The following is a 25,019-nucleotide window of genomic DNA, read 5'->3' as shown; positions in this document are numbered from 1 at the left end:
ATGAATAATGTTAAGTATTTTGTGATATATATGTTAAAATGTGCTCCTAAAAGTACGTGGCCCCTGCCCGCCCCCACAGGTTAATAGTAAGCTAATGTAATTTCATAATGCAAATCTTAAATTCATGCTCACCAACAAATGATCAAAGGAAATGTATTAATGTAATACAGTATGAATTTATGTTTACTTTAAACTGTAATCATATTGTTCTGTTAAAATTATTTTTAAAAATATTTTGTCAAATAAAATTATTTTGTAGAGTCATCCACCATCATTTTGGGGCTAAAAAGTATCGATTCAGGCACCGTTTTGGCACCGGTATCGTTTTAAAAGTATCGATTAGGCACCGGTATCGAAAAAACCCAAACGATGCCCAACCCTACTCGCCACATTATGTTTTTGGTTCCTTTCGGGGCATTGATAAATGCTTATCCAGTAAATCTATGGGAGGATCAGAAAGCTCTTGGATTAAGTCCAAATGATCTTTATTTGTGTTCTGAAGATAAACAAAGATCTTATGGGTTTGGAACAACATTAGGGTAATTAATGACAGAATTTTCATTTTTTGGTGAACTAATCTTTTAGGATCAACTGAAATTACTCAACAGTTTTCTTCAGAAAAATGAGCATGTCTGCTTTTTCAGGAGACAGACAAGCCCACTCCTGGCTGATAATGTCCCCAGCAGTGGAAAATGTACGCTCTGAGGTTGTGGATGATGCTTGCATGCAAAGATACCTTGATGCCAATTCTGAAAGCATTGGCAGAGTGTCATTTATGTCCCACCACCAGGTTACTGGACTTACTGAGGACAGTGTAGACGGAAGCAGTCTGTACTTATTTATTATCTCTATATCTCCTCTGTAGTGCTGCTGACGCTGGTCTGCATTCTTGCTTCAATTGCCATGTCCTCCACAGCAAACAGCTCCTCAAGGCAGAAAGCTTTGGAATCTTCTATTAACAAATGAGTAAAGAAATAAAGACAAATATAAAACTATATAAAAAATAAATTCAAACAAGTTAATTTTCTTCTGAATTAAATAAAATTAAATAGGAAAAAATAGGATTTCTTTATATTTTCTTACTAGTGCTGTTGTTGCAGATGCACTGTCTTCATCAGAGATGTCATTTCGGTTACCTGCTAAGTGCCTGTTCTATCTGCTCAGTCGGAGTCTATATTCAATAAAAAACTAGGTCACACTGAAGAAGATTTCTATTCTCTCTGTATGAAGTATTTTCTAAGTGTAAAGCAGTTAATTTTCTCTTCTCAAAATGTATGTAGTGTTTGCAGCAAACATGCCAGCCTGTGTTAAAAATACAGTGATATGTCTGTGTAAGATGAGTATGCCTGCACAGGAGCAACACTAGGAGAAGGCTGAGTGACTGATTGTGTAGAATAACTGAATATGTAAAGCACTGATTATTTATGTTAAATACTTCTATGAAGCTATATGTGTCAGAAGTTAGAATGAGTAACATATTATCAAGTTATTATCCTATCATGACAATGTATGTAAACACTTAGTTCCTTTGCATAAGTTGCATCTATACTTTGCTGACATAGACCTGTAACATCTCTGTTGACATGAGCTAGTGGGCTGAGAGCCAAGAATAGCAGGACCCCTTAGACTAAAAACCTATTCAAAAATGGTCAAGAGTTAAAAAGAGACTTAGGGGTGTGTCAAATAATCCTGTATAAAAATTGTAACAAACACACTGAAACTTTAGAAGGTGCAGGAGAGACTTTGGAAGGTGTCCAGGAGAGACTTCAGAATGCTCTGGGGTCTGCTCTGCTCTTTCTCGGCTTTATTATGGAGAAGAAAGTCTATTTTCTGATATTCAAAACCTCTGGTCTGATAATTTGTAATTAATGAGAAGTCAATATTTACCACAAATGGCGCCCAACGTGGGGCTGGACAGAGACGAACGGGTGACACTGGACATGCTGGGGCTTGGAGGAAAAACACAAATATGTGGCCACGATAAAAAACGGTAAGCAATTTTAAGCTTATACGTTTGTGTTTTTTCTACCAAGGACCTGCTTGTAACGGTAAAAAAGTCACTTGAACTGTTTCTCCAGCTATAACGAACTACAAGTAAAACTAAAAAAGTAAAAGTAAACATAAAAAAGTAAAGATATAAAAGGAAAACAAAGGGGTTTTGAATACCAGGAGAAAATAACAATTTGCATGCAAATGATCTGTGTTTTCCTAAGAGGGCCTTGACGGATAGGATAAACGTTAACTAGTAACTGTTACTCATGTTTGGGAAATTTTTTTATATTATGAAGAATATGCATAGAGCATTTTTAAGTTTTAAGAGGAAGTTCTTAAAGTGTGGTGACAATTAATAAGTTAAAACAGATTAAGGTATAGAGAGAAGCGCGCAAAGACCTCGGAGTACCCGTTCTGTTTTAATAATGATAAATATTATTATTCAGGAGGCTGGGGGAAAAAAGGCACAAATCCTGTGAAATGCTATTTTTACTGAAGAACAGTAAAGACGGGAGCAGAAGTAACAGGTCACTCAAGAGGAGTGTAGTGGAGAATTCTGTGGTTATAGCTCTAAGGTTAGAGGCTGCTCGGACAGGTCACTCAAGAGGAGTGAGGTGTATTTATGTAATTGTAAGTAGTTGTGTATTTGTCTATGTTGCTGGGGTGCTTAGAAGCCTTCAACTTTGATCTAGAGAGACTAGAATAGAGGTGAGGTTCAGGTTACACAGTGTAAGAGATGAGTTAGACTGAGTGAGAAGTATGATTGTGTTTAGAAGTATGTTTGCAATAAGAGTGAGTTTAAAATAATTATCGTTTTATATTATAATATAAAAGAAGGATTGCATATGTTGTGTGATTTAAGAACAATAAGATAGAGAGTGATGCAGTTTAGGGAAGAGATTGTGATACAGAGGAGGTTTAAGCCTAATAAAGTTAATTGAGATCATATTGCATTTGAAAGACACAGACTAAAAAGAAGAATATAGTTAAACATTTTTCTGAATAATCTCTGTGTGTTTGAAGTGTTTTTAAGTATGAACTATAGGCAGAGAGGGGACTGAAATTCCTGACATGTCGACAGTCTGGAAGAAGGTCTGCTTCAGGAGTGGTAAGAATCTGTCTATTTTAAGAACAAAAGTTTCACAGGACAGATAGAAGCTAAAGAGTAAAGATATATTATAAGGTATTAAATAAATAGAAATATTATAAAGTAATGAATAAGATAAATGAAATAAGAAAATATTAATGATAGAATAAGATTTAATAAATAAAAAGTGTTAATAAAAATGCAACTGGAAGTTAGACTAATAAATATTAAGAAATTCAAAAATTGAAGCATAGAAATAACTACATATGGAGATTAATAGTTATATTGATCAGGAAATAAATTTACTAAATCAGTATGAATAAAAATAGATAAGTTGATGATTTGAGTAAATAAAGAATTAGAAGAGAAAACTTTAATAAATATGGATTAATTGAAGAGTTAATGATCAAATGTTTAAGGAAAATAAGTTTAAAGAAAAATGAATTAGGAAAATCTAAGAGACAAAAATGCTAATTTTTAAAAAGGGAAAAGAAGCATAGGAAAATGGAGAAAAAAGAAGTCCAAACTTTGTTTAATAGAATAAAAAGAGAAGATGTTTAATATATATATATATATATATATATATATATATATATATATATATATATATATATATATATATATATATATATATATTAAACAGATAAAATAAAAATTAGAAAAAAAAACAGTAACATTTAAAAGAAACTAAGATTTGGCTTTAAAAGATAAAATTATGTTTAAGTGCAATGAAAAAAATTGTTGTGGAGTAAGTTGACTGTTGTCATTTGTTTTAAAGTCAGCTACAGGCTGTCATCTGAGACAACAGCTATTTGTAGTAAAAGCAGCGAGTCAGATGTAAAGCATAGACACTGAGGAGAAATGAAAGAACATAATAGTGAGTTCAAAAATTATATAGTTCATATTTTATGTACTTAAAAGGTAATTGAGAATTAAAAATTGCATTTCAGATAGGAAAAATGCTTAAAGTAAACAAACATGTAGAGGTAAAATAGTACTATGAACTTGAAGCTATTGCAGTAAGGATTTTGAACAGGTATATTAGACATTAGGCCACCATATAGTACTGTTGAATTAAAACAGGTATGGAAATGTTAGAGAAATTAAAATAGTGTAAGATGTAATGTAACTAGTGAGGAAAAACTAGAATAAGATTAGGAAAAATAAGTGAAGCACAATCTAAAGCCAAAGAAATTAATTATAAGAACATTTAACAAATAGAAAATTAAGCATATTTACATATGATAAAAATGATTGAGAATTAGAAAAAATAAGTTGTTAAACAGCAAACAAAAATAGATAAATAAATTAATTAATTAAAAAAAATTGGATAAAAGGAGTCTTTATTTGATGAAGGAAAAAATGGGAAAAAAAATAATTTATTAAGTCATGAGCTAAATTCTATATATATTAATTAAGAGGACGTATGGATGAACTTTGGGGGACTGTAGTCTCGTACCTACCAGACATCTCTGAGTATACTGGCAAATGGAAAGGTGTGTGAAAAAACACAAAGCAAAATGGCTGTGGACACTTTTGACATGAACTTTTTGCCCAGGATTTACTGAGGACTGAAAAAGCTACATTTGTTCAGAGACATTCAAAAGAGACACTAACAAGAGACTGATGAACTGATCAAAAAGAAAAAACTCTCCACCAGAACTTTACATCAGCTGAGTCAAAGAAAGAAGCCAGCCCAAAGAGAGAGGGGGAAACACTGTGCCCTGATATGAAGGAAGTTCAGGACAACATAGAAAAGACTGTTGCACCAATCTGGAGCTAGTTGTCTCAGGTTGCGAGGGGGGATAGCCTGACAGTCCATCTCAAAGTAGCTCCTAGTCCAAATTACGTTCAAGCATTACAGAAGGAAAATTAAGAACAAAAGTTTAGCTACCCATTCTTGTATCAAATCAGACTCCTGTCAATTTTAGAGAAATTATTATCATGCAAATTTGTAAAAAAAAAAAAAAAAAAAAAAGTGTTATAAGGTAATTTTAAGGTGAAACTTTAAATGATGAAATTATATATTATGATGAATGGTAAATAATTTGAGTTTAAGTTTCAGTAGGCTTAATAAAAGTTCCTTAAACATAGAAGGATAAATTACAATGCAGGGTGGTGACTAAAGAAAAAGCTTTTGATAAGGCAATACATAATTTGGAGAATAAATAAGAATGGAACTAAGTATTTAAGTTCAAATCAAGTAAAGGAAAATCTTAACATAATTGTATTGTGAATGGCCTAAATCAATATTGGATAGTGAAAACTGGAAAAATTCAAATCTAGAAAAATGATTTATAGTTAAAGGAAAGATTGAAATAACAATTTGAAATAAATTCATAGGACATAAGGTCAGAAAGTAACAGTTCTAAATTGCTATGAGAAAAATTGAAAGAGAACAGTGTTTAAGAAAAAGATAATATTTTACATGAAAACATATGTGAAAAATAATTAGAAAAAAAATTAAGGAATAATAATTAAAACAGAGAGAAATTTACAAAGCATACAGTAAGTTTTAGCCAGCTGATAAAAAAGTGCATCAAAATTGTATAAACAACTAGTTTAATGGGAGTGCCTTAGGAAATAATTATGAGCCAAAAGAAAATAACTCAAAGATAAAAAAGAAATTAATATATATATCAGAAAATAAATTAGTAAAGGAAAGAAGTGTCAAATTCCAACTAAATGATTGTCATTACAGGACTGAGATGCAGATGAAATCAGCCAGCACAGTGAGGGTTCAAATTAAATCAGATGTAGATCTGCCCAGAAAGAAAAAACACTAGATGCAGAAATAGGTATTAAACACTATTGAAAAGTTTGTGTAAAAATAGGAGCATTAATAGAAACATTGACTGTAATATACAATCTGTCCTAGACATTTCTATTTAAATTTAAAGTAGTAATAAATGTATAAATGACTAATAATTTTTGATGGAATCTAAAGGCAATAATTACATATGAAGACAAAACAAGATTATGTTTAGGTTATGATTTAAGAAAATCAATAGGAGAAGATTTTCCAGCTGAAGTTTATATTGTATGTGAAGATACAGTAGGTGAGAGTTCAAAGTGGCTATTAACGCCGCGGCTTGTACCGCCGCCGTTTGAAATAGGTGCCGCTCTGTTTTTAGTGTATGACCGCAGTTTGTGAATGAGCCGCCAGGGGGCGCAAAGGGACGGGATGCGAACGGACAGAAATAGCCCATACAGCTACTGTGCTTGTAAATGATATTAAACAATAAGTCAAAGCATTATAATTCCTTCATTAATCATTTAAAATTTGTTAACACGCTTTATTGTAAACTTTTTAAGTGCAAAGAGGATTCGTTTTGGAAAATAGAATTGAAGAAGTAAAAGACAACTAAAATGAAAGCACAAACATTTAGTACAAATAAGTAGTCTTAAATAAATAAATAAATAAATAAATAAATAAATAAAGCAGCCTAAATATAGAAAGATGTTCAGTGTTTGCTATTTTGATAGGACTAAGACAAGACATTTTCATTTATGTTTTATTTCTGTTTTTATTTCCATTTTCGTTGTTGATTATATTTTACTATCTCATTTATGTCTCAACAATTGTACATAAACGAATAATAAACGAATAATGAAAATAAATGAATAATGAAAATAGGCCTAAATAAATTATTTATTTAAAGACATTGCCGTACAGTACGTGAAACACTGAGAAAAATAAATTGACCTACCTTAAGCAGATCACTAAAAGTATAATAAAAATATTTTTATATATTATATATATTTATATATTATTTTATTTTTAATAATTTAGTTTCAGTTCTGTTCAGTTTTTTTTTTTTGTTTTTTTTTTCAAAACGTCAATGTTCTCCTGTAAAGTAGCTATAACTGTTGTTTTTGTTTTTTTTTTGTTTTTTTTACTTATGGCTCAGTATGTTTTGTATTTTAACTTCATATTCAGTCACCTTGCATATGTGTGTAAAATATAATGCCGCATAACCGCGGAAAAAGAAGAAAAAGCTGTCAAAGGTTAGAGCTAATTCATCAAAATTAGCTATATTAAAATACAGCATTTATGTTAATACTGGCAGAGTGTGAACAAACTCAAGGCTAAGATATGCGCTTGCCTTTTAATGCATTTGCGGCCTTTTTATAGGCTACAGGCAACTATGTATAATAATGTTTTTTTTTTCTTTTTTTTTGTATGGTAAAGGACAATGCACATTATGTTATTGATGTAAACTTAGGCTAAAACTTACCATTGATAAACGTGACCTACCTCAAGCAGATCACTTAAAGTGTAATAAAAATAATGTTGCCGCAGGACATAACTGAAGTCCCGCAAGTTTATTTTTAATAATTTAGTTTCAGTACTATTAATTTTTTTCTCAAAACGTCAATAGCACCTTCAATAATCTAAACATTAAAGATGGACCGCAAGATGTGTTGAGTGGCTATGTGGTGAAGAACGATGGCAAAGCTAAGTGTGATTATTGTAATAAACTAAGTTATAAAGCAGAGTCCCGACCAACAGGACTAAGCATATGCGGTTGGCTCATTCTTCACGAATATAGAATTAAAATAATGGCGCGTTAGGTTCACAAAGCAGCGCATTCTCTCCGCCTCATCGTTTAACCAGCGGGACACGCTGCTGAAGCAGGAGAGACACTCCGTCATTCATAATCTTAGCTGATGTATCGGAGTCGAATGAATATATCAAAGAGGAATTTTCTTTTAACAGTCCCGATATGTTTAATCTTTTTATTTATTTTTTTTTTCGTGTCATTTCTCTTCAGCAAATTATATATATTTTTAAAGCTGCTTGATTCTTTTAAAACCGAAAGCAGAGCCCGTGGTGTTTTTCCATAAGATACTCCTTTATGAATGTTTAAATTTTTTATTAAAGTCTTTAATGTGCTTTTTGATAGTTTTATTTTATTTCAAGCAGCATCTAAATGCGAATTTATCCTCAAAACTTGGCATGAGAGCGATGCAAGTCATGTGTGGCATAATTGCCTTTTTTTCCCTGCGCGTGCGAGATCAATTTCTGATATTTTTGCAACTAAAATGAAAGCATAAACATTCAGTACAAATAAGTAGTCTTAAATAAATAAATAAATAAATAAATAAATAAATAAATAAATAAATGAATAAAGCTGTCTTTTAACCTAAATATAGAGAGATGTTCAGTGTTTGCTATTTTGACAGGACTAAGACAAGACTTTTTCATTTATGTTTTTATTTCTGTTTTACTTACATTTTCGTTGTTGTATATAGTTTACTATCTCATTTTATGTCTCAACAATTGTAGATAATAATAAACGAATAATGAAAATTAATGAATAATGAAAATAGGCCTAGATATATTATTTATTTTAAGACATTGCCGACATTGAGCTTAAGTTGAATGCAGCTTCATCAAAAGCAATAAATAAATAAATAAATAAATTGACCTATTTTAAGCAGATTATAATAAAAATATTTTTTGCCGCAGGACATAAATTAAGTCTAGCAGGTTTATTTTTTAATAATTTAGTTTCAGTTCAGTTTTTTTTTTTTTTTCAAAACGTCAATGTTCTCCTTTAAAGTAGCTATAACTGTTGTTTTGTTTTGTTTTTTTACTTAATGGCTCAGTATGTTTTGTATTTGAATTTCAATTTCAGTCACCTTGCATATGCGTGTGAAATATAATGCAAGCATAACCGCTGAAAAAGAAGAAAAAGCTGTCAGTTAGAGTTAATTCATCGAAATAAGCTATATTAAAATACAGCATGCATGTTAATACAGGCAGAATGTGAACAAACTCAAGGTACGGCTAATATGCGCTTGCTTTTTAATGCATTTAAAAAGATTTGCGGCCATTTTATAGGCTACAGGCTATGGTGTATAACAATGTTTTTTTTTTTTATTTGCATGGTAAAGGACAATGCACATTGATTTGAAACTTTTAATTGCATTTTTATGTCCTGTAAATAATAAAAGTTGAATCAGATTAATAAAATCGAATCTGAATACCTGCAAACGGGGCAACGGTTACTTTTTTTTCACTGACTGGCATGACTGGCAAACGCGTCAGAAAAAAAACTGCTGAATCTCTGCAAATATTTGGTTAACTTATAAAACAAATGTATGGTTTAGTGATGTTAGTAATGCATAAAAAAATGCAAAGCAGAATTATTAAAGTTATTATTTCATTGATCTGAACATAACCATTTATAGTATAATTACTAACCCGTCGTCTAAAATATTAAAATAATAGTCTATTATTTTATTCGTGGCTAGAGCTTGATTAAATTGATTAACAAGCCATGTGCTTTTGTTTGTTTGTTCTCGGTACTGGGTATACGCAAAACATTTTCTAAAATGTCAAGCAGTATTTGTCTATAGCTTTAATTAATTCAAAATATTAAAAATAACAATAATAAAATTATAAAAATACAAAGATAAATAGAGCAGCATTTTGCTAATTGTAATAGTCCTTTATATTTATATACATGTGTTTTTGCATATTCGTTATTTCACTTGATGCATTCGTTATTTAATGTTTGAATACTGAAATAAAAAGCCATCGTTTAAAAGGTTATTTCACCATCAAAATGTAGCCTGTTATATGTATCATTAAGGTTTTATATAAAACTGCTGTGCAGTGTAAATGGGACCTTAATACAGTTTAAAGCGAAGTTGTCTGTAAGGATGATGGGCATGGCATGTCTATTGTTGTGGCTCGCGTTGTGAATATTAGAAAATAACTGTCGGGTGAAGGCTTTATGGTCGTGCGGAATTGTCTGCTGCTGTCATGGCTCAGCAGGCAACACCCTATTCAGCTAGGCTATGTTCGGTGTTTTTATGTACAAATTCGTTTTGGCGAATGCTAGAGATACAGATAATACAGATATTTTAAATAACAAGTAGTTCAGTCCAGAAGTTGCTGTGCATAGAAACATTCATTTTCATAAGGCCCCATATTTAATGCGGTTTGGTTTTAAAACGCATAGGTTTTGCTACGGTTACACCATCCGTCCTCGGGAGTTTTGGATATTGTGTAACCATGTTTGTGGAAAACACTTGAGGGTGGAGACATACCCCTTCCCCCATCTCATAACCAAAAGCTTGTCTTTCAGGTGTTAATGGGCATCAGTGAGACCGAAATCATGTCGCATTTCCACTGTCGGTCTATAGCTCGCAGCGCGTAACGCAAACCCAGCCCCCAGAACGTCCCCCGACTGTTGGCATCGTGCATCCGTTAATAACTCGGTAGAAAATGTATTTTATAACATCCTCATTTAGACACAGTCAAACATTCAGCCCAAATGCACTGGAGAGACCTGAAACGTGTTCCCAAAAATGTTCTGTTTGCACAATTTGATTATTATCATCATATCCAAATACTTTATAAATAATATTCTAAACCTTCTCTGGTGTTTATTGTTTTTAGAAAATATCTAAAATCTTTTAAAAGAAAATATCTTGTAAAATAAAAGTTTGATTTGGCTTTAACGGTTTTATTTATGTAGGCTATATAGGCCTACCTAAACTGTTATAGCTTGATTTTGCTTGTTTTATATTGGTTTATTTATTTAATGCGATTTTATTATATCCGATAATGTAATTCTTTAAATTATATTTCAATGTGGCTGAGGCTTATCAAGATATGACACTTGTTTTGAGTCTACAAAAGGTAATTTGTAAAGTTTTATGTCTTTCTGTTGTATTCATATGGTGTATTATCTGCAAAATAAATAACAAAAAGAAAGAAGCCGCTAGCAGCATCAACAGAGCTGTGAAGAGAGCGCTCTTTTGCTCGGTCTCTCACACACAACCTTTATGTCTGCTGTGTCTTTGTGTAGATTATTATGCGTTATTGAAACATCAAGGGGGACGCAGCAAAATCACTTATACATTAAAATTGTATTATTTTATGCAACAGCCTTACATTTAAAACGGAAACATAAGGGCGATTATAAGCAAAAAGACCTCAGTCTATAAGTCTAGATGTTTTCTTTTCCTTTTTTATTTATTTGTTTATGTGTTTGGCACATGTGTGCGATAGAAAAACTAGTGTAATTACGGCAAGCCATCTTTCCCAGACTCGGGGCAAATTCCGCCTTTCCTTTTACTCCGTCCCGAAGCCCCAGCTGGCCCTCCTGCCATCCACTGCGTAAAACATATGCTGGATAAGTTGACGGTTCATTCCGCTGTGGCGATCACAGACTAATAAAGGGACTAAACCGAAAAAAAAATAATGAATGATGAATGAATGAATAAATTAATAATAATAAAATAAAAATATGGTAATAATAAACACAAATGCCGCGTAAGCGGCCTTTTTTATTTTTAGAGATGGTACATTTGAATTGCCTTCAAATGATGGATCTGCGACAGAGAAACTAGGGGTTTTGGGGGACATGCATCACTATATCCTTTTTTCCCCAAACTGTGCATAGTTCAGCTGCAAGTTACTGTACGTCTTTTTTTGAAAAAGCACCCCATGTCCGCTAGTGCCGCGCGCCTCTTTCTCTGGGCAAAAATGAGTTGATTTTTAAAATAATAAATATATAGATTAATTAAATTTTCAGCAAAAGAGACATTTATTTCATATTTCACTATGCATTTCATCTGATCTTTATAGCTTAATTAAACACATATTGTCAAAACCCACACATAGGCCTATTGTATGAAAATGAAAAGGGCATTTTTTGTTATTATTAGACTATTATTTGTTATTTGTTGCCTAGGCTATTTTCACATTTGAGGTGCTTTATTGGCATGACAAGTAACTGTACATTCGTTTTGCCAAAGCAGTGCGCGTCTCACAAACAAGAGAGTGCAAAAAGGGCAGTAGTGAAAACAAATATGAAAATAACATATAATAAAAAAATGATTAATAAAAATAAAAATAGAATAAAAAATATAATAATAAAAATAAAAATAGATTTTTGATAACATTAAACAGGATAAAGGTAATAATAGTAGCCTATTATCAAAAGTAAGTCCACATAAAGAGTTCCAGTATTTGTGTGTTGGAGACAGGAGCGGGTATTGTTGGGTGAACACACAGCAGCACACACACTCCCCCAGTAAGATGGGTTCTGTTCGACAGGGACTCAAAGTTGTTTTGTATGTGTTGGATTATCGGGTAGAATTTCTCCCGGATCTCGGAGTATTTAGTGCACTCAGTTAGGATATGCAGCTCCGTCTCAATCAGCTGCTGAGGGCACAGCCGCTTCTCCACCGGCAGCCATGTTTTTTTTGTGCCGGCCCGTCTTTACGGCTAGCTGATGTCCGCTGCCCGCTTCTAACATGTTAGAAAATACTGCAAATCAAGCTGTCGGTATCTCCCCGCGGTTGAAATTGTTCGTTATTCGGAAAAAAAGAAGAATAAATATCAGCGCGCAGTAGTTGCTTTCTAGATCATTTTAGGCCTATATTCAGCTGTTTTAATCTTGCAATTCTGATAATTAGAGATAATGTCTGTTTTTATCAACTTGTCTGTCATTTATTTCTCATTTGCTACTTATTTTATTAATTTGTTGATGTTATTAGTCGCTTTTTAGGTGCTGCTATGAATAAAATAAAACTATTAAAAAGCACATTAAAGACTACTCATAAATTAAAACATTCATAAAGGAGTATCTTATGAAAAAACACCAATTACCGGGGTCTGCTTTTGGTTTTAAAAGAATCAAGCAGCTTTAAAAATATAATGTGCTGAAGAGAAATGACAGGGAAAAAAAGATTGAACATATCGGGACTGTTAAAAGAACATTCCTCTTTGAATTATTCTTTCGAGTCCGACACATCAGCTAAGATTATGAACGACGGAGTGTCTCTCCTGCTTCAGTGGCGTGTCCAGCTGGTTATAAACGAGGAGGCGGAGAGAATGCGCTGCTTAGTTTCGGCTCGATATATTTAAATAAAAACTAACAACGAGTTGCTTATAACGCTCAAAAAGTTAAACTCAAATGCACAACCCTTGTTGGTTGCACCTGCGGGATGCACAATGAACCTAACGCGCCATAATTTTAATTCTATATTCGTGAAGAATGAGCCAACCGCATACGCTTAGTCCTGTTGGTCGGGACTCTGCTTTATAACTTATTAGTTTATTACAATAATCACACTTAGCTTTGCCATCGTTCTTCACCACATAGCCACTCAACACATCTTGCGGTCCATCTTTAATGTTTAGATTATTGAAGGTGCTATTGACGTTTTGAGAAAAAAATTAATAGTACTGAAACTAAATTATTTCAAATAAACTTGCGGGAGTTCATTTATGTCCTGCGGCAACATTATTTTTATTACACTTTAAGTGATCTGCTTGAGGTAGGTCACGTTTATCAATGGTAAGTTTTAGCCTAAGTTTACATCAATAACATAATGTGCATTGTCCTTTACCATACAAAAAAAAAAAAAAAAACCATTATTATACACCAGTTGCCTGTAGCCTATAAAAAGGCCGCAAATATTTTTAAATGCATTAAAAGGCAAGCACATAGCTTAGCCTTAGTTTGTTCACACTCTGCCTGTATTAACATAAATGCTGTATTTTAATATAGCTAATTTTGATTAATTAGCTTTAACTGACAGCCTTTTCTTCTTTTTCCGCGGTTATGCGGCATTATATTTCACACGCATATGCAAGGTGACTGAATATGAAATTAAAATACAAAACATACTGAGCCATTAAGTAAAAAAACAAAACAAAACAACAGTTATACTTTAAAGCAGAACATTGACGTTTTGAAACAAAAAACGGAACTGAAACTAAATTATTAAAAATAAACCTGCCAGACTTAATTTATGTCCTATTTTCATTATTCATTTATTTTCATTATTCGTTTATTATTATGTACCATAATTGAAACATAAAATGAGATCGTAATTATAATCAACAACGAAAATGTAAATAAAAACGTAAATTAAAAATATAAATGAACATGTCTAGTCTTAGTTCTATCAAAACAGCAAACACTACATCTCTCTATATTTAGACTAAAAGACTGCTTTATTTATTTATTTATTTATTTATTTATTTATTTATTTATTTAAGACTAATTATTTGTACTGAATGTTTGTGCTTTCATTTTAGTTGTCTTTCATTTCTTCAATTCTATTTTCCAAAACGAATCCTCTTTGCACTTAATAAGTTTACAATAAACCAGGTAAACAAAATTTAAATGTAAGTTGAGGTGATCGCAAGTTCACAACTGTGAGGTGATGTGCTCTACCGGCAGGATAATCTATATTATTTTGCTGTTTTTTATATGCGCACGTTTAAGATTTGAGATTATAACATTGCCATGATAGTCAAAGAAATCAAAACATTATTTTCACCCCAACACAATTTAATCGGGCACTGAAGGCTAATAACTTAATTCTTATATTTGCTTTTTGACTTCTCACCATGTATCTTTTCTACAGCATAGTATAGTGTAAGAGCATGTCTATTACCAGAAAAACTAAATTAAAATTATATTTTAATTGAACACATCACATCACACACAGTAAGCTACGCCTACAGAACAGTCTGTTTAGCATTGTGAAAAGGCAAAGCTGAATATCTGTGGTTAAAGTGCCACCCAGCGGTCAAATGCTGCTGGCGCATCAAGTACCGCCGTCGCCGCGGTATGAATGGCGGCACAAGGAACACATTGAAGTAGTAACATCTGTATGTCCTTTTGGATGGTAAATATTTTAAGTGGTTTGATTTCTATTGAGTTTATTTTAGGTAACTATCAGAGGAGGGTAGAAACTTATTTGTACTCGTGTAGCTTGATGACTAGCATATACTGTATACACCAGAATGCATAAAGGGTTATAATAAGGGAGAAGATCATTGTATGGACACTGTCACAATATGTGGATGATTGAATTATCTACAGCTTCACAGAGCTCTAGTTCAATTAAAAGACTTGAGTGGAGACCATTGCTCCAAACAGTGAGATGATGACTGTTTTTAGTGTTGACTGGATAGAGAATTATTCTGTAAACAAGCACAGTTGAGAAACTATGATGAGTAGATGATTAGAGGTAGCATCAGGAGCAGATTATGAAGCAGGGATATTTATTACATCTGTGACAAGAGAAGTATTTCCTAAATTTTGAAATGCCTTCAGAAATAAGTTCATAATGGGTTTGCATTCATAAAGTAATCATGAAGTTAATGAGTGATAAATAAATAAAAACATCTAAAGGAGTATGAAAAATTATGAATAAAACAAAAGAGAGAGTAATTGTATTATGCTCAGTTACCAGAAATGGCTGAAAGAGATGAAGATGATCCATCAAGACCAACCCTCAATGAAATATGTGAAAATAATAAACTTAATGGGATTAATGTGTTAACAAGTGCATTGGTGAGTGATGGCATGGAAACTGACAGAAACAAGCATCTAACACCACATCGCATGAACTGCTATTGGGTCGACCCTTGAAAGAAACCTTGCAAGAAACAGCATGACCCTTGCAAGAAACCACATGAAACTTTGCATAAAACCTGGCATATAATCTCACCTATAACCTTGCACATAACCTCTTGGAATGGTTTGCAAAGATGTCTAATGCAGTAGGGACTTTAATAAAGAAACAATTAATTGCCATGTGCATAGCGATATCTGTGCAGGAAACCAGAAAGGAGCCATGTGAGAGAGCAGAGATATAAGGTCCAATTGGTCCAGCTGATCGAGTCTATCTGTGGATGCTCTGGAGAGCTCAGGAGGAAAGGACCATATCTGGATGAGGGCAAATCCAACAGCTGCCAAAGTGGATGCCATTGATGAGGTACCAATGCCTCAAAGGAGCGAAAGGGAACAACTCCAGCAAGGGAAAGCTGACTGGAAACAGAGGAGCCTGAATATTCCAAAGCTCTAAACTACTAAGTGCCACGTGTGGAAGCAAGAGTTTATCAGAACAAAGAAAAGAGTGATTCTGATAATGTGCCTGAATACCACATACAGAAGTGCCACAAGTCAAGGGATGATGAATGCACAACTGCAGATTTCAGAACTCAGACTCTCAACCACACATCTCCATTAACAACTTTTCAAAGTCTAATGAAGATGCTGATAGCTTGGAATAAGAGAAACAAGGATGAGCAAAGATCAAGATCAACATTTGATGCTTTTTACGTTTGCATATTGATTTTGTTTGCATATTGCTTTCATGGTACCTATATATAATATCACTTCAGTATATTCTACATGAGTGTGAAAACTAGCAGCTAGCACTGAACCAACTGAATACTTATGCTTAAAACATTGTTGTCTTTGATGTGTTAAGAGAAAAACAGAGTACAGTCTTTTACTTCCTTCAAATCAAAAGTAAAAGGGAAGATGTTTGGCTGGACTTCTGTCAAAGTACAGTGGCATAATCTAGTCAATTGATAACAGCTATGTGGCTAATATCAGTCACTAGATAGAGGTAATTAAGAGAACTGGATTATGAAATTGCACTTTGGGGTTAAAAGACAATAATATTAAGACTAAAGTCTTAAGAGGAGGGATTGAAGAAGATTTTATTCTCTCTGTATGAAGTATTTTCTAAGTGTAAAGCAGTTAATTTTCTCTTCTCAAAATGTATGTAGTGTTTGCAGCAAACATGCCGGCCTGTGTTAAAGATACAGTGATATGTCTGTGTAAGATGAGTATGCCTGCACAGGAGCAACACTAGGAGAAGGCTGAGTGACTGATTGTGTAGAATAACTGAATATGTAAAGCACTGATTATTTATGTTAAATACTTCTATGAAGCTATATGTGTCAGAAGTTAGAATGAGTAACATATTATCAAGTTATTATCCTATCATGACAATGTATGTAAACACTTAGTTCCTTTGCATAAGTTGCATCTATACTTTACTGACATATACCTGTAACATCTCTGTTGACATGAGCTAGTGGGCTGAGAGCCAAGAAAAGCAGGACCCCTTAGACTAAAAACCTATTCAAAAATGGTCAAGAGTTAAAAAGAGACTTAGGGGTGTGTCAAATAATCCTGTATAAAAATTGTAACAAACACACTGAAACTTTAGAAGGTGTCCAGGAGAGACTTCAGAAAGCTCTGGGGTCTGCTCTGCTCTTTCTCGGCTTTATTATGGAGAATAAAGTCTATTTTCTGATATTCAAAACCTCTGGTCTGATAATTTGTAATTAATGAGAAGTCAATATTTACCACAACACATATTGATCTACAATTCAAGTGAAGTAGAATATTACCAATATGAAGTAACACCTGTTCTAAGGTCCTTTTCATTAGCTCCTCCTTCAGTCTGGTCCACACTTCATTTGTCACTTTTGACTTGAATCTGGGATGCAAGGGTGTGCCCTCCTCCATCTGATATTCAAGACAAAAACACTGAGTCAATCACTGAATAATTCTAATGAAAACAAGAGCAAATTCAGCAGGATTACACTGCACCCCTGGTATCTTTTTGAGAGGTCATTCCAGATAGGGTCCTTGATGGTCTTTGTGAAGGAGGAGTCCTCTTTATTCACTGTGAAGTGGTGCTGGAGCTTATTTAAGATAGGCAGAATCTGACCCAAGTTTTGGCTCCTTTCAGCAGAGACGCAGAGGGTTGACGTGTAAAGTATCTTTGTAATTTTGACAAACTCTTCTGCTTTTCTAAAATCCTCATCAGAAATTCTCTGCAGTCTGTAAAATATGATCAGATTCATTAGCTGGACTATAGATTCATGAGCAAAATCGTTTACACTGAAAATTGAATAAGCATTTAAAATGAGAACAGAGTTTTTACCTGTCCTTGTCCATTAATTTCTTAAGACGATGGTCCATGGAGGTGGCCTGGAAGGCAGAGAACTGCTCTAGGAATCGCTCCACCATGAGGAATAAGCTATTCCACCTTGTTTTCACATCAAGGATGACAGCATGTTCTGGAAGACCTAAAATGGGAAAGAGAAATTTATGTTTGTGTTTGTGTGGTTATCAAAGTGGCTGTTTATTTGCAGAAATGTTTTACTGCATGATTTAGCAAAGGATTTTTATTAACTATTTGGCCAAAGAGTTTTGCACTAAGGTTCATCTATTCTGATTTCTACCTACCGAGAAGATGCTGCTTCTCTTTAAGGATAGGTTTAGCCAGGGTGGATCTTTTCAGCCACACCACCATTGCTCTGATCCTTCCTGCCCACTGTGAGACTGAGGTAATTGTGGAAAGCTTCTGAGCAGCAATATTGAGAGTGTGAGCAAAGCAGCCAATTTTTTTAATACTCATCTCTTTTTACTGCTACATCCATGTTTGCTGCATTGTCACAGCAACTACTCTATCCTTTATATTAAATTCATCAAGAATATCTCTTATCTCTTCTGCTAAAATGTCCCCTGTCTGGGATGTGTATACTGCCCTTGTATGTAGGACCCTCTCTTTCATGGAACCCTCTCTGACAAAGTGAAGTGACACTGTCAGGTAGTGGTCCTGTGCAATGCTGATCCAGCCATCAGCAGTCACAGCCACATCTCTCACATCTTGCAACTCTTTCTTGATATTTTCTTTTTCAACTGCAGGTATGAGGGTATTTGAGAGCATGTCTCGGCTGGGGGACTGATTTCTGGGGTTTAAAGTGCTTATCATCTCCCTATATTTGACATCATCAAACACAAAAAAGTAACATTAGCATTATTTTATCATTGTTGCTTACTATAAAAAGATTTAAAAATTATCTAGGTTAAGAGACTACCTACAAACATGGCCAACAGCCTAAATGGTAATAATATTACAACATCATTTACAGCTTACTGTTCTTAGCTCCACCATGAAGCCTCCACAGGAGAAAAAGGCAGCAAACTTTTAACAATAAAATTTGTAACGGCCCTGTGGCATTCATCTTTCCTTTCCTTGTTCATTTTTCTGCCAGTGCAATGGATTATCACTTGATGGTATCCTAATTCCAGGGTCAGCAGGAGCAGACTATAACATTAATGTGAAGAAAACTTGAAAGCTAAACTGTTAATGCAGCCAAGGATAAGGACATTTAAATAAGACAAGTTTAATGTGAGGTAAACTTTATCATTTACCGTTAACCTTAAAGCATTTTAGTATCAATTTAGCTAGGTATTTAAAGCCATCGGATCAGTACATAACGCTGCACAGCATACATTAGGTCCAAAAAAAGAATGAATACATTTTCCCCGCACAAACTTAGGCCCCGTTCACACTGTCAGGTCTTGATGCCCAATTCAGATTTTTTTGTCTGTCCGTTTACACGTTCTTTTAATTGTGACCCATATCGAATTCATGCGTTTACACTTGCCATACAACCTATGATGCATGCATAAAGGCGGGTCCTAGCATCTGTGCCACACTAGCCACGATGGAATAAATTTTCTTTTTAGCTCTACGAAATATGTGGTGTAGTATAAGCAGCAAATGGTTCAGTCCAGATTTACCCCCACGCAGTTTATGTAATGGTACGGCCCTGATGTGTGTGTGTGTGTAAGATGTAGCCTGTGTGCGCACTGGTGTTAAAGGGAATAAAGTTGTTCTATGTGTAGCCCGCAGTGCGTGCATTGATAACGTTAATAGCGTAAAAATTACAACATGAATTTGCCCAACTTTAAAATGATTTTGAGGCGAAGGAGGTGGGGAAGGGCCTGCATCGCAGCTAGCGCTTATTGTTTATATGCTGTATGATGTCCTACACCACTGAGAGGAATTTGTGGTACGAGAGAGATCTCAGGTCTAGTGGGAGCAAATAATGGCGACTGACCACCGTCCTCCATGTTTCCTCTGTTGTTGTTGTTTTTTCCCACGTCGGAATATCCACACACGCTCTCTCTTCCACACCATTAAACCGCGGAGAAGCACCACATTGTCACAAGTTTAAGCAAAAAAAATCGGAATTGGGTCACATTTAACTGGTAGTGTAATCTGGGCCTTAGCTTTAACGGTACACAAGCAAGAAGTGCTAAAAACTGATTTTGTATGTCTGTTTGCCTTTCGGAGCCCCAACCATCGCGCAGTTATACTCATCAGTCATGGAAGACTACAGTTGTGGTGGGCACGTTGTTGGAGGCCCTGAGTCAGGAAAATACTAAGAGGATGAAGATAATGACTGCGTCGGAGCAACTTTCTGCTCGTAAATTAATTCTGTGTACTGTCATGGGGACTCTGCAGATATCATAATGTCAAATTTAAGACCTTTTACGACCTTTTTAGGACCATTAAGTATTACATTTAAGACCTATATCGCAATATCAAAAACACGCGAGAGAAAATGTAAAAGCATTAAATTAGGGGTAAAACAAAGTTATTTAAATTGAACAGTGGTAAAGTCAGATTAAATGCACCGTTGAACTACAGAAAAAACAAACATCTTATGCAGATTTATACTTTCACCTGGCACCGCATCGCACAACTCACAAAACAGATTAAGGCTTTTATACTTGACACGTTCACCATTGAGATATTTTTTTTTAATGACAGGCGGCGCTCCAAAAAAACAGAAAGTAAAATCAGACGAATAAAAAGATAATCATTATCATTGAAGATGTTTTTGGGGGCCTCTTTTTTTGTTGTTTTAACAAACTTATCCCTCAGGTTTTTCCAAAGTTTTACAAAAACTTTCCTACTTTCCGATGGCTGTTGCAATTTCTAGCCAATAATTATTGGTCATTCTGGCAAGCAGAAATGTAACCGTGATAGAAAATAGGTAATAATAGGTATAAATTAGGTATTTTAGGTATTATAGCTTACTGTACTATTCACTCTTTAAATAAATGCTACTATCAATCCCATTTTATCACTAAAATAAAGTGAACTAGTGTCTGCTGTAAAGTGTTTTGTAAAGTACTTCAATTACTCTGTTGTGGTAATTCTATAGTTGCTATTGTAACACAACTACAGTATGCTGAAGCTTCTTTGGAGAGCAAAAGCACGAAAGGAGTCTGACTGAGCGAGAGCAGATCATTCGCACGTGAGCAGCCAGTGTTTTGAGAGCTCGCAAGCAGTTTTGTCCATGAACAAAAGGAAACCGGCGCGCGAGCAGAGATTCGCTCTCTCGTATTACAGCACTTCTTACTTATAAAACTGTACTTGCGACATTTGTCAGTGAAATCATGTTGCGTGCACTCAAAGCGAACTTCCGCAAACACAGCGATGATGTCACATTTGCCGCGCGCACTGGGTTTAATATCAGAAAGCTGATTGGCTATTGAAAGTTGACCTTTTTGTAGTTGTAATGCAAATTACAATTGGACTAGTGAAATAAAGAACTACAACACCCCAAAGACCTAGCAATAAAAACAAAAATAAAGACCTGTGCAAAAATATTTAAGACCTAGAACAGCAAATTTAAGACTTTTTAAAGCCATAAATTTCGATTTTTTTATTTTAAGACTTTAACACTTTTTAAGACCCCGCGGGGAACCTGTGTCAGGTGTTTTATCATATTTGACGTGTTGCCAGTCTTGGTCGCGATAACTTTACAGATATTGCATCGTGCGCTGTTGCCGTCAATCTTTGCATAATGTAGCCATACTTTTGATTACTTAAACATCCTTTGCATTAAATGTATGCTATGCTTTAAAGTGTAGTAGTGTACGCATTACAGCCTCACATTTGACAAGCTCTGAGTGAGTGCGCGTAACCGTCGTAAACTACTGATTTTCAAGACAGCCTTGCTGCAGTCAATCACCAGCATTTGACCCGGTCACGTTAAGGATGGCTCAGATTTTCTAGCTCACTGACGTTGACAAGATTATACCCTTGAGTATCGAAATTTGGTACCGAACGCAAAAGAATTTTTCGATACTCGATAGTAGCAAGACGATTCGGTCGATACCCAGCCCTAATTGCAAGGTATTCACACACAAAGTAGGCCTACCTGAAACTTTGAATTAGAAAAAGCTTAATAATACATTGGACAGATCATCAACACACTGATTTATCCTCTTTGTGCTGCTCAGTTTTTGAAAGTGTCCGATTGAGTTTCTTCTTCTGACGGGAATACTTTAAGTGCTGCCAATAGTTAGTAAAGCCTGGCTTATTGTGGTCAAAGTAGTTGATTATATTAATAAAAGTGAAACTGACAGGAGCAGTATGGATTGTCATTCACTGAACTTGTCATTAACTAAACATGATGTAGCCTAATATAGGCTATTCTGAAACTGTGAATATTTTGCTGTCATTTTAATTATATTAAGACTTTATTCAACAGACCAGTTTGTGTTTTGGCGCTGAAGCATTTAAGTGGACCTTGTTTTAAACTTTCTCCATCTCACTCAAAAAAGGAAACATAAGCTGGACCACAACATATATCAATGTCATAATGAATGCTCAAATAATGTAGCCTATAGTTTATAGCAAGCATCATGTTTAGTTAGATTGTGTGTTTGTCATATACAGTCAGCCTATAGGTCTGTTATTTTTACAAAAGAAGATTTATCATTTGAGTTTATCACCAGAGCTATAGAAACTGTATTATGCTTAGAAAAAAAAACAGCACAGTATCAGATCTGTATTAATCAATGCTCAGAATTTTTTGTATCGAGATCGGATCGGTTCCAAAAAAAATGGTATCGGTGCATCCCTAGAAAAAAATAAAGGAACACAAACTGCCATGATGTTTCAAGGGGTTAAAAGAGAACATGGTTGTATTTTTGAGTGCAATATGTACACTTTAGGTTTTGGTTTTAAGATACTAATGTGGAGCTTTACATACAAACACAAACTTTGAAAAGCCCCAGCTTTAGCACAATTACTGAGAGTGTATTAGCATTTCATCATCATCATCATCAAAAAAAGAAGAAAAAAGAACATACCTGAAGACTTGCGTAACAAACATCCACCACAGATGTTGGCCAGTTTTAGAAACAATTTCACAAGTATATCTGAAAGCTTGAACAGTTCAATTATATTAATACTAGGGATGCTCAATATCATCGATTAACCGTTAACCAAAAGGGTGCGTTTGTAACCGATTAATGCTATCAGTTAAACCATGAAACATATTATTTGATATATTTTTAGTTTGGCTGCATAAGGGGCCGATTGAATGCGCCTTTGCGTTAAGAGGGGCATCTTTTGCTCGCGGCTCATCCCAGAGCAGCAGTTTGTGTTGTCAAGACAACTACAGAGAACTTTTAAAGAGCATTGTTTCCGCTACATTCATTCTTCCATGGCGGGGACCAAAATGCATCCCGCCACGGCTACATTATCCATTCAAAACATTCAGTTATTGTTGTTGTTTTTAATAGCGGATTATAATCGCATCAAAATGTATTAAAAGGTAAGTGGATTATAACGCAAACTTTTCTGTAACCGTATAGTCTGTTTAACCCTTTGGCGTTACGTGCTGACTGACTGACAGGTGCGCGATGCGTGAGGCCAGAAAACACGACGAAGCTTTCAGTTAAGATGAACACAGTTTCTATAGTTATACTTTATTTAAAGATAAAGGAATATGGCTCTGCATATAATCACTCTATCTTGCTAGAGTTTATAGCCGTTTCGCTTTACTTCAGGACGCATTATTGCCGCTCTGAAGGTCTAATCGCTGTTTTAAGTTATCCAGAGCTGGATGAATATACAAATCTTGAATATCAATTTATTATATATTATTAAATATTACAATTGTAACAACACAGACACAATCGATACCCAGCTGATTCAGTCGTTTCATGAGAAGAAGCGCGGTCCTCTCTTCTTTTTTCCTTGTCAACATAAAGGCAGTGAGGTGCGCCTCGTTTTCGGCCCCTTGTTTAACTGCAAGGCATACTTAACTTGCGGGACGACAACGTATAACCCGTGCCTACAGACTAGGGATGTAACGGTATTGTAAATACCGTCATACCGCAATATTATTTTTTTTCGATATTACCGAAGTCGCATGACTCGGTAAAACTATAGGTCTTCTGAGAAAATTTGCTCAGGCGAATGAAGCGAACGGGAGATAGCGAAAACTACAATTGCCATCAGCCCATGCTTGACCATCATCCCTTGCGGTCTGTTGTCGCTACAGATCCAGTAATGCGGAAATGGAGTGTGCTGCTAGAAGCGGGGATGAAAAGAGCTGGAAAACTCTAAGGCCCTGTTTACACTAATGCGTTTTAGTTTGAAAACGCATACGTTTTGCTACGGTTACGCCAACCGTCCACACTACGCCGGAGTTCTCGAGCGCCGAAAACTGCTGCTCCGTCTCAGTGTGGATGATGGAAAACGGAGACATCTGAAAACGGAAGCGGGGCTGCAGACATTCGCCTCTCTGATTGGGGCTTTTCCTGAATATTAAGTAGCCTAACACGCACAGTTCAGTCCTGCATTATCTCCGTGTAAGTTCAGACTTCGCAAGTTTGATCAAGGCTGCAGTCTCTTCTTCTCAGTTTGATATGGAAAAGCAGATTATACCGAGGACACGGGTAAATCTTCAAAGGGAACAGTGTACTTTATAACTTCATTCACATAACCCTGGCTTGTTTCACTTTCTCAACAATAAAATGTAAACATGATTTAAGGAACTGCCTATTTTCATTTTAATATTAGCAACTTAGACAGCAGACATGTTGAGGCGTCGTGCTGCATAAGATGAGCGTCATCTTCACTGTGTGGATATTGATAACAAAACGGAGCCGATAACAACTGCCTCCTTTCAATTTCAGTGAAAATACGAAACACACCCTCTCTTTTGCTGAGTATCAGTTTTAAGAATCGATAATGGCCATTTTAAAAGTATAACATACAATAAGTTTATACATTATAGGAAATAAAGGCAAGCGATCAGTCAATATACAGAATGTACGTGGTTACATTAATCATTAACTTATCTTTGCGCTCAGCCAAAACACGTTACCTGAGAACAAGTAATAGATTCCAATGACCAAAGTCAGGGAATATGTCGTTAGATAAAGACAACAAGATAAATGAAATATCCCGTTTAATAAATATAGTGAGATTAGATCCAGCGGGAGATGCTTGATGAGAAGTCCGACTAGCAGAGCTCTCATCTGTG

At 34.8% G+C, this 25,019-nt stretch overlaps 2 protein-coding genes across 4 annotated transcripts in view; both read right to left on the bottom strand.

Moving 5' to 3' along the window:
- LOC147840358 (uncharacterized) overlaps positions 1–893 on the bottom strand; it is a 71,890-nt gene extending 70,997 nt beyond the window's left edge. For both annotated transcript variants that reach the window (XM_087287477.1, XM_087287479.1), the window contains exon 1: positions 805–893. The gene's annotated coding sequence lies outside the window, so the exon portion shown is untranslated. The remainder of the gene's footprint in view (positions 1–804) is intronic.
- On the bottom strand, positions 863–22,139 carry LOC141378275 (uncharacterized). 2 transcript variants are annotated; one of them, XM_087287515.1, is made up of 6 exons: positions 18,118–22,139; positions 17,813–17,957; positions 17,476–17,709; positions 17,290–17,391; positions 1,084–1,171; positions 863–952 (listed from the first exon to the last, which is right to left on the bottom strand). In XM_087287515.1, the coding sequence occupies exons 1-4, from the start codon at positions 18,287–18,289 to the stop codon at positions 17,346–17,348; spliced, it is 597 nt and encodes a 198-aa protein (XP_087143641.1). In that variant the 5' UTR covers positions 18,290–22,139; the 3' UTR covers positions 863–952; positions 1,084–1,171; positions 17,290–17,345. The 2 variants fall into 2 exon arrangements, with proteins under 2 accessions (XP_087143641.1, XP_087143640.1); XM_087287514.1 differs by lacking the exons at positions 863–952; positions 1,084–1,171; positions 17,290–17,391 and having other exon boundaries at positions 17,398–17,709; positions 18,118–18,650; positions 18,812–21,578.
- Between the last annotated feature and the right edge of the window lie 2,880 nt (positions 22,140–25,019).

This window comes from Danio rerio, chromosome 16 (genome assembly GCF_052040795.2).
Source record: "Danio rerio strain M-AB ecotype USA chromosome 16, GRCz13ab, whole genome shotgun sequence".
Taxonomy (NCBI): Eukaryota; Metazoa; Chordata; class Actinopteri; order Cypriniformes; family Danionidae; genus Danio; species Danio rerio.
This window is presented reverse-complemented; position numbering and strand designations above follow the sequence as displayed.

What these genes read in the sequence shown, in the direction of transcription:
- LOC141378275 (XM_087287514.1), bottom strand. Translation starts at nt 18,289, where the DNA reads ATGAGTATTAAAAAAATTGGCTGCTTTGCTCACACTCTCAATATTGCT. An exon ending in AGAGAAGCAGCATCTTCTCG is followed by an intron (nt 17,958 to 18,117) that starts GTAGGTAGAAAT and finishes TTCCCATTTTAG; the next exon opens with GTCTTCCAGAACATGCTGTC. An exon ending in AAATTAATGGACAAGGACAG is followed by an intron (nt 17,710 to 17,812) that starts GTAAAAACTCTG and finishes CATATTTTACAG; the next exon opens with ACTGCAGAGAATTTCTGATG.